This window comes from Microtus ochrogaster, unplaced genomic scaffold (assembly GCF_000317375.1).
Source record: "Microtus ochrogaster isolate Prairie Vole_2 unplaced genomic scaffold, MicOch1.0 UNK18, whole genome shotgun sequence".
Taxonomy (NCBI): Eukaryota; Metazoa; Chordata; class Mammalia; order Rodentia; family Cricetidae; genus Microtus; species Microtus ochrogaster.
In genome coordinates, this window is record NW_004949116.1 from 5,554,319 (window position 1) to 5,563,850 (window position 9,532).

The window sequence follows — 9,532 nt, forward strand, 5'->3', positions numbered from 1 at the left end:
AAGAAATACATCTCAACCTCAAAGACAGACATCGTTTCTGAGTAAAGGGTTGGGAAAAAAATATACCAATCAAATAAACCTAAGAAACAAGCTGGTGTATCTATCCTAATATCTACAAAATATTAATAATAAACAAAATAGACTTCAAGCTAAAATCAGTCAAAAGAGACAAAGAAGGTCATTTCATATTCGTCACAGGAAAAAATTCATCAACAGGAAATTTCAATACTGAACCTCTATGCCCCAAATATGTAAAAGAAACACTTCTAAAGCTTAAATCATATATTAAACTACACACACTAATAGTGGGAGACTTCAACACTCCCCTCTCAACACTGGACAGGTCAGTCAGACAAAAAAATGAACAGAAAAATAAGAGAACTAACAGATGTTATGACTCAACTGGACTTAGCAGGCATCTATAGAATATTCCATCCAAGCATAAAAGAATATACCTTCTTCTCAGAACCTCATGGAACTTTCTCACAAATTGAGCACATACTCAGTAACAAAACAAACCTCAACAAATACAAAAAAAATTAGAATAACCAAATGTACCTTATTAGATCACCATGGTTTAAAACTAGAAGTCAACAGCAATACCAATTCCAGAAAACCCACAAACACATGGAAATTAAACAATGCTCACCTGAATCATCAATGGGTCAAGGAAGAAATAAAGGGAGAAATTAAAGACTTCCTCAAATTCAGTGAAAATGACCACACAACATACCCAAATTTATGGGACACAATGAAAGCAGTGTTAAGAGGAAAATTCATAGCACTAAATGCCTACATAAAGAAGCTGGAAAATTTCCACAGTAGTGAATTAACAGAACATTTGAAAACTTTAGAACAACAACAACAAAAAAACAAGCTCACCTAAGAGAAGTAGCCTGGGTGCTAGCACATCACCATCTTGTCAGCTTCTGCCATAAACGCCTAGTGAGAATGCACATTACTTGATAATGGGGAAAGGGGTTAAAAATGTATACGAGGCAAAGCCTTGCACTCAGGGCTCGGCCTTCAGCCATGAATCCGCTGAGAATGAATCAGCACAAATAAATCTGCTTCCCAGCAGAGAATCCTCCACGCCCTGTGTCTCTGTCTGAGAATCCCATCCCAAACCCTCTGAAGCCACGAAACAACCTTGAAAGGTCTTGGTCTCAAGTCCAATATGGATGGTAAGATGGGTTGTTGAGTGCTAAAGAGTTCACTGGAAGAGTCATTAGAACACCGACACACAGGCAGACAGACAGACAGACAGACAGACAGACAGACAACAGCATGGCTGCAGGGACACTGAAGAGAGGACTCAGGGTCTGTGAGGAAGAAGTGGAATCTCTTAGAGCTTTCTGAGCATGAGGGGCTGTTTCACGGCAGGACCCTACAGTCTGACTGAGTCCCAGGCAGGGAAGGGGGTGGAGGGCAGAACGTGGGAACATCGAAATTCCCTTTGATGCAGACTCTCCTTCCCAGGTGAGAAAGGCTGTTAACTGGAGATTCCTGGACAAGGCCTCAGGGTGCACCAGGCCGCATCTGTTAGCAGGGCCTGCTGTGGTTGGTTACCTGAATGACAGTCTGCCCTGGGTACTAGCATTACATTCAGACAAAAATAACCACTTCCTCCTTAGTTATTTCTGCCTTGCTCTCAGTCAGAGCAGCCCCGAGGTAATTTATAGAAACTCAGCCTCTGTGCCTGTGTCTTCACCTGTTAGGCTGAGAGCATAACAGTTTCCTCCTCAACAGACGGCTGAGGGCGAAGTGAGTTAACCCAAATACAGTCCTTAAAGATGGCCGGATGTACAGCAAAGGCTATTGAATGGGGGCTGTGCTTACAGTCACCACTCTTCCGATAAACCACAATGCTTTCTTAAGAGCCGTTTATGTGTAAATGTGACTTTTTCTCCGAAAACCCCAGAGCTGGATGGAATGTCCAACACCATCACTGTTATCGACAACGTCTGCTCCTTTTGTCTTCCAGCTGTTAGTTAGCAAACAGGCATCTAGGCTCGGAAACACAGCTGTGTTCATAGGACAAGAGAAAAACTGGACTACCTTCTGCGCAGACATATTGTGTTTAAGAGAACTGAACAAAGAGTCTTTAGTTTTCAGGAGGTGGAGGTTAACACACAGTAGTTAGACACCCACAGAAAGACCAGCATAACCCTGGGCACAGTGGTTCATGTCTGCAGTCCCAGCACCCAAGAGGCTAGGGCAGGAAGATGGCAAGTTCAAGGCCAGCTTGGGCCATGTGAAGAAACCTTGACTCTGGATGGAGGGAAGGAGGGAGAGAGAGAGGGAGGGAGGAAAAGAGAGTAAGAAACAGAAGGACTTATGTTGAGATGGGAACTGTGAGGTTGGTCTGGTCTCCTGGGTGATCACTGAAGGTGTCAGCTAAATCCCTGGCCTCCATTTCCTCTTAGTTGTGACTGAGTTCAGAGATTCACTCAGGAGACTAAAGTATTCTCTGCTCAGTAGCGCTAGCTCCTCAGTTCCTGGTAAAATACAAACTTTGGAATAAGGGCACCCGACTTCAGTCCCTGGGGTCCCCAAATGTCCACTCTAAACCAAAGCCCAAGGAAACCCCTCCAGAAAGAACGGAGCCATCAAGAGTGCGAGACTGGGGAGTGAAGGTGGAGAGAGTGTGGCGTCAGAATACTGCATTTATATCCTGCGTGTGCCGCGTGGGGCACACTTACACTACAGAAACACATTCACCTCTGGCCTGATCTGCTGTAGATCTGAGCAACTCAAAGCAGTCTTGCTGTCAGAACTGAAAGGAGACGCCTCATTTTGTTTGCTGGAAGAGCAGCAATAGTTACACAGTGATGGAAGGGAAGACAGAGAGCAGCATGGGCATCCTGGGAACTGGCCACGCTGAGGCACTCGCTGAGCAAATTCAACTATAACCCTGGGAGACTGACATGGGGGTGTCTAACACAGGGCCCACATGAGCTGTATGTGTGGGCCAAGACAAAACTGTGAAGTCAACATGTGAGGATTATTTATTTACTTATTTACTGTGCATGCATGTCATCCTGCGCATGTGTATGTGCTCAATGTGCATGCCTGGTGCCTGCAGAAGGCAGAAGAGGGCACAGATCCCCTCAAACCAGAGATATAGACAGTTGTGAGCTGCCATGTGGGTGTTGGGAACTGAACCCAGGTCCTCCACAAGAGTAGCCAGTGATCTTACCTGTTGAGTATGACATCACCAAAGCCTGACATCTGTGTGTGGAGGGGGATTTTTAGTAACACAGTTGCATGGTTCTCAAACACGAACTTTGTAAAGGACAACATTGTGTCACAAAATAACCACATGCATGCCCTCACACTACATGCGTGTATGGCTTCAGATAAACGGTGTGCAGCTTCCAAGCACAGAGGGTCATACTGACACCATCAGATATTTCATGTGCTCACGGTGACAGAAACATGAGACATAGCAGTTAGCCACACTGTTGTGACCTTCCATGCCAAGGACAGCATCTGATGTCATGTAAAGGTGGCAGTGTTCTTATGTCATAGTTAAAGGTGCATCTACGCCCTGGTCCCGCTCCTTTCTCTGCTCACAGCACTTGCTATTGGCTGTGACTTACTGCTCCATCCATGGCTGGGATGTGCAGGGTCCAAATCTTGCTCTGTAGTTTCCTGTCAATTAATTTTCATAGGAAAAGTATAAAATCCCTTCACTTTTTTCCTTCTCAGCATGCCTCAATTCTTGATTTAAACACATTCTTTTACATCTATTTACTTATCTTATGTCTGAGGCAGAGGACATACACCTGCATTTGACACAGCACCCGTGCGACAGTCAGAGGTGATCTTTGTGCAGGTGACTCTGTCCTTCCACCTGTCCATGCATTCCAAGGACTGAACTCGGGTCGCTAGGATCCCACAAGCTCCCACTGAACCTTCCCCTGCAGTTATATGCTTTTGTGTTGTTCTCATTTTTTTCACCTTTATTTTTTTCCTGTGTGTGTGTATGTGGGTATGCTCATGTTCTGGTGTCTGTAGAGATCTCAGAAGAAAACAAAACCTCCCTCAGAACCCCAAACTTCCAGATGAAGGATGGTTGATGACAGGTGAGCTGACAGCTGGCCTTTTCATAGAGGATATGGAAAGGGGGCTGCTGATTTTGTGGGGGCTTTGCGTGAGGTGTCACAGTTTGAACAGCATCCTATGCAGAAATGCATGCTGCCAGCTCCCTCGTGCACCAGAGGCTGTGCTGTGATTATAAAATAGTGAAGTAGAAATCAAATGCCTCGTCTCAACCACACTGCTGTGAAAGTCACAATTCAGAATCTACCGTAAAGCTCGTCATGTGACAGCATCCTTGTCTTATAGCCAGCCTAACTGAAGAAACTGGAAAATCTATGGAAGGGGTTTGAAGAGTGGAGACATCGATGTTAAATTTTACACTTTTTTTAGTGGATGAGGGCAGTGATGCTAAAGATACAGCTGAACTTGCCATTTGTATTGGTGATATTGATGACCAGTATACCATCCCTAAAGAAATGGCTTTTTTAGTGTCATTAAAACACACAACTGGGGGCCGGTAAGGAGGCTCAGCAGGTAAAGGCTCTTACTGCCAAGCCTGACAACATGAATTAATTTAATCTCCAAAACCCACATGGTAGAAGGAGAGAACCAACTCTCTTTAGCTGCCTTCTGACCCCCATACCTGTGCCAAGGCTCATGCAAGTATACACAGGAGATGAAACATGTAACGGCCTCCTGTGAGCTGGCTCAGCAGGTAGAGGAGTTTAACACCAGGCCTGGCAACCTAAGCAGTTCCGGAACCTACATGGTTTCTGCAGAGCCATGCAGGTGCATGCATATGTGTACATAGACACACACTAGATGTTTATATGAAGTTGCAAAGCAAATGTTCAGCTGATTTTCTTTTTTTAAACATTTTTCTTTTTATAATTTATTTTTTATTTTATTTGCTTTAGTGTTTTGCCTGCATGTTTGTCTGTGTGAGGATGTCAGATCCTAAAGTTACAGACAGTTGTGAGCTGCCATGTGGGAGCTGGGAATTTAACCTAGGTCCTCTGGAAGATCAGTGTTCTTTAACCACTGAGCCATTGCTCTAGCCCCCCAACTGATTTTCTTTGTCCATCATTAATCTATCTCGTACAGTAGCTGGCCTCACCCTAGGGATGGTGAGCAATAGAGAGACTTATCAAAGTCATAGAAGACGTGTTTGCCACCAAAAATGTCATAGCACATTAAAAAACAAAAACCTTTGTGCATAAAAGCCTTAAAATGGTTAACACCATGCAAAGCTCAGGCTCAGGGAATGTCATATGCACTGACACACTGAATAGGTTTGGGGGAAATGCTTCGGACTATTTGCACCGCCATTTTCAGTTGATAGAAATATACCCCTATATTTGTGAGCAACTGTATTCAAGAATGACGGGCACGAGGGGTAAGATTCGAACCAGAACACCGACAAGCACCCAGAAAGCCCCCCCCCCCGGACTGCAGCTGTCGCTGCCTCAGTTTCTCAAATACAAGGTCAGTAGCTCCCTGGCTTTATGTCACTCTCTTTTCTTTTACTTTTATAATAAAGTTGTCCCTCAGCACTCAGTGAGGGCTAGAGAGATGGCTCATCAGCTAAGAGACTATGCTGTGCTGGGCAGTGGTGTGCACACCTTTAATCCTATGACTCGGGAGGCAGAGGCAGGTGGGTCTCTGATTCATGGCCACCCTGGTCTATAGAGTGAGTTACAAGATAGCCAGGACTACACAGAGAAACCCTGTCTCAAAAATGAAAACAAAAGCAAAAGCAAACAAAAAAAAAAAAGAGAAAAAAATATACTGCTTGAGGGGATCTAATTTGGTTCCCAGCACCCAAATCTTGCAGCTCACACCAGTTTGTAACTCCAGCTCCAGGAGATCCAGCACCTCTGCCTCCACAGGCACCTGTATTCATATGTGTAGACGTGTGTGTGCATGTGAGCATGTGAGAACACACACCACAGACACATGCACATACACATAACTAAAAAACAAAACTTTTTTTCCCTTTAAATCAGTGGATTCCAGCATTTGGAAGACAAAGGCAGGCAGCTCTCTGAGTTCTAGGCTAGAGTGCTTCATATAGTGAGAGCCTGTCTCAACAAACTCATAAGCGTTGTATTACTTATGTTTTTATAATAATAGTTATATTATTTATAATAATGTATTGGTGATCAAAAACTTGGGACCTGCCTGATAAATTTAAAAGACTCCCTACACATGGAGGTCTTAGGAAGAATGAGCGCTTGGAGCTTGCTGATGGATGTAAGAAAGAAATAAAGAGGAAAGGAAAGGACGCGAGTGCTCCCAGGTGTGGTGGAGAAGAGTTTATCATGGATATGTGGGAGAGCACAGCCAGAGTCAGCGATAGGGACATCTGGGGGAGTCTAGAGTGGACGTGAGCAGGTTGAGCTCGGTCATATGAGGAGAGGGGGAGGGGAAGGAGAGGGGAGAGAGCTAACCAGGTGCAGCAGCCAGGAGGCCAAAGGAACAAAAGGGAAAGGGCACCAAAACATCTGGATTCTATAGGGAAGAGCCTCTGGGGAGGGCAACCCCGCCCCTGGGCTGGAGAGTTCAGGGTAGAGGGTGGAGTGTGCCAGCCATATCCTGTAACAGCCCGGGACTGAGGGATGCTGGGAGAACCTCGAGGCCAGGTCCACTTTGATAGTTAAATAGGCACCTCAGTCATTTGTCCCAGGTTTAAAACTTAACTGTTCCAAGAAAAGATATTTAGAAGAAGGACTAGGGGAGGGGAGGGACAGTGGCTGCTTGTCCAGCTCTGAAACTGTAGGGTCACTCTGGGAGGTGAGCTAAGCTCCAAATGGTGGATCACGTCCAAAGGTGGATCAGGGGGTCTGGTCCCTGACACTGGCTTCCCGGAGATCTGCAGCTTCCTAATTCTCCAAACTTTGTTACCTGGATCAGGATGAAATTAACCACCACGAACGACACTATGTTCCTTTAAAATCCTTTTCTAGCCTGTCAGCGGAAGAGTCTGGCTTGTGTTTCTGATCACTTCCTGTTTCTCCTCTCACGGCGAGTTGCTCTTTGAAGGGCCGTTCTTGAGCACAGAGCATACTGAGCTGATGAAACATGGCTTGAAAGATGGATCGGCTTTACAGGGGAGCAGAGTCCATTGGCTCCTATACTGTGAAAACCTTTTCCTGGCCGTTCTGTTCCATCTACAAAAGATCCTCATCTCAGCCCCACCAGGAGAGCCAGAAATTTCATGGGCATGCAATGCCACAGGAGACAGGAAACAGCCATTCTTGCCTGTCAGCCAGCCCCGATGTAAGTCCCACTGTGTGTGTGAATGTTTACATGTGTGTATGTGGTGGATGTCTTGTTTGGATTTGTACATGTTTTCACATGTGTGTATAAGTCATTTGTGTATATGTACGTCTTGTGTGTGTTTATTTGTTTGAGGATATGCACTGTTTATAAACATTTGTGTTTGTGTGTATGTGTGTTTACATGCCTGTGTGGCGTACGCATGCTGTGTATAGGGATTGTATTATATATGTGCATAAAGCTTATGTTTCTGTACGTGTTGTATGTATATCTGTGTACTCATAGGCATGTGTGAGTGGCTATGTATGTACATTTCTGTTCATTTGCATGCATGTTTACATGTATGTGTATGAATGGGCTACACTGTATTTTTATGTATTGTATGTGTCATGTTTGGATTATATATGTGTTTATATGTGTGTATTGTTTGTATATATATGTATATGTGTTGTATATGTGTATGTTTTTTCAGCTGCATAAATGGCATATGTGCAACACGTATATGTTCGTGTGTGTTTACAATAGGCATGGTGAATGTATGGTGGATATTATATTTTTTACTTAAATTTTTTCCATAGAACATATTTTGATCATTTTCCCCTTTTCCCCATCCCTTACCAATCAATTATGCTCTCTCTCTCTCTCTCTCTCTCTCTCTCTCTCTCTCAAAAAATAAAATTAAAAAACCTGAAAATCAAAATAACCAAATTAAAAAACCAGTAAGACAAAAAGAAAAGAACAAAAAAAAAATGAAATGACTCATAAAGCCCACAAAACTAATTTTTCATTGTGAGCCCATGCCCCGCAATAGATAGCTAACACGAAATGACCTCAGCATCTTTGGTCGGAGTTCTTCCTCATAACATTTTGTCAGAGCATTTACGACTTCCGGTTTTGAGTTTTTATGGGATTCTGTGTGTTACCATGTGTGTCTACATCTATATGTGTTTCTCCTATGTTTTCTTTAGCTCTTTTTCACCTGTTTGTTCACTTATTTTGTCCTATTTTGGTTTGTTTTTGTTTTATCTTTTTTGTTTTATTATTCTTTATTTGTTTTCTAAGGAGAGACAGAAAGGATGTGAATTCTGACCGAAGGAGAGATGGGGAGGATCTCAGGGGATTGGGGGAGGGGAAACCATAATCATAATACTTTGTATGAAAAAAAATCTATTTTCAATAAAAGAAAAATAAGGGGGTAAGCCCACAGAAAATCACGGAGTTTGTTTTGTATGACACATGTATTTCTATGTATGTCATATGTGTTACGTGTTTGTGTGTTTATGAACCTGTGTGGGGGGTGTATACACATTCATATATATGTAAGTGTTGGCAGTCCCTGGTTGGGATGCCGCGGCTCTAATGTGCAAAGAGAGCTAAAGGTGATCGGTAACTGTGACTGGACCGTGACATTGCAGGAGCAGGTCTCTTTAGATTTAGCCCGAAAATTCACCCTGAAAGGATACTGAGGACCAGGAATGCGAGCATCCTAGCCAATGATGGTGTCTCCATTGCACACTGAGGCGCCCGGTTCACCCCAGGGCTCTGTCTTGCACTGTGAAGGTCCCCATGGCTGCCACCTTCCTTGCCACTACTGAACACAGCCACCAGCTTTCAGCCATGCCAGTTCTCAGTGCTAAAGCCTAGATGGTTCTTTCTGGACTCAAGACCCAAAGTTGCACCCTCCTCAGAACTTCTGACCCTGCCCTTGTAGATCTTACATTGTCTGAGACACAAAATCAAGGCCATGCTACCTTTTTCTCCCTCTTCCTTACCATTCTTCTCCTCCTGATCCCATTTCTCCACCCTGGGCCTCAGTACACAGCTCTGGACACTGTCTGCCCAAACCAATTCAGTGGCTCCTTTCTCCATGTCAAATAATTTCCTACACTCATGGTGGAGGACACACCTTTGGGGGGTAGGGTTCCTAAAGCCCACAGAAAGTGCCCCATACTCCTTACCCCATACTCCTTATCAAGCACACACACACACACACACACACACACACACACACGTGTGAAATAACTTTCCTCTCACGAGGAAAAGACACTCGTCCCTTCAAACACAATCAGTTAAAGTATAGGTTGGAGACATGGCTCAATGGATAGCAGGGCTTGTCATGAGAATTTAACCCTGAGTTTGATTCCTGGAACCCACTGGGGAGGAGAGCGTTGTCCTCCAACCTCTCCGTGTGCACAAGGCACATAACCGC

The 9,532-nt window shown here is 44.3% G+C and overlaps 1 protein-coding gene across 1 annotated transcript in view; it reads left to right on the plus strand.

The window, feature by feature from the left end:
• Positions 1-7,075: 7,075 nt before the first annotated feature.
• Gimap6 (GTPase, IMAP family member 6) overlaps positions 7,076-9,532 on the plus strand; it is a 4,769-nt gene continuing 2,312 nt past the window's right edge. The window contains 2 exon segments of the mRNA XM_013353860.2: positions 7,076-7,210; positions 7,213-7,323. Of these exon segments, the coding sequence (XP_013209314.1) occupies positions 7,138-7,210; positions 7,213-7,323 (184 nt within the window). The 5' untranslated portion in view covers positions 7,076-7,137.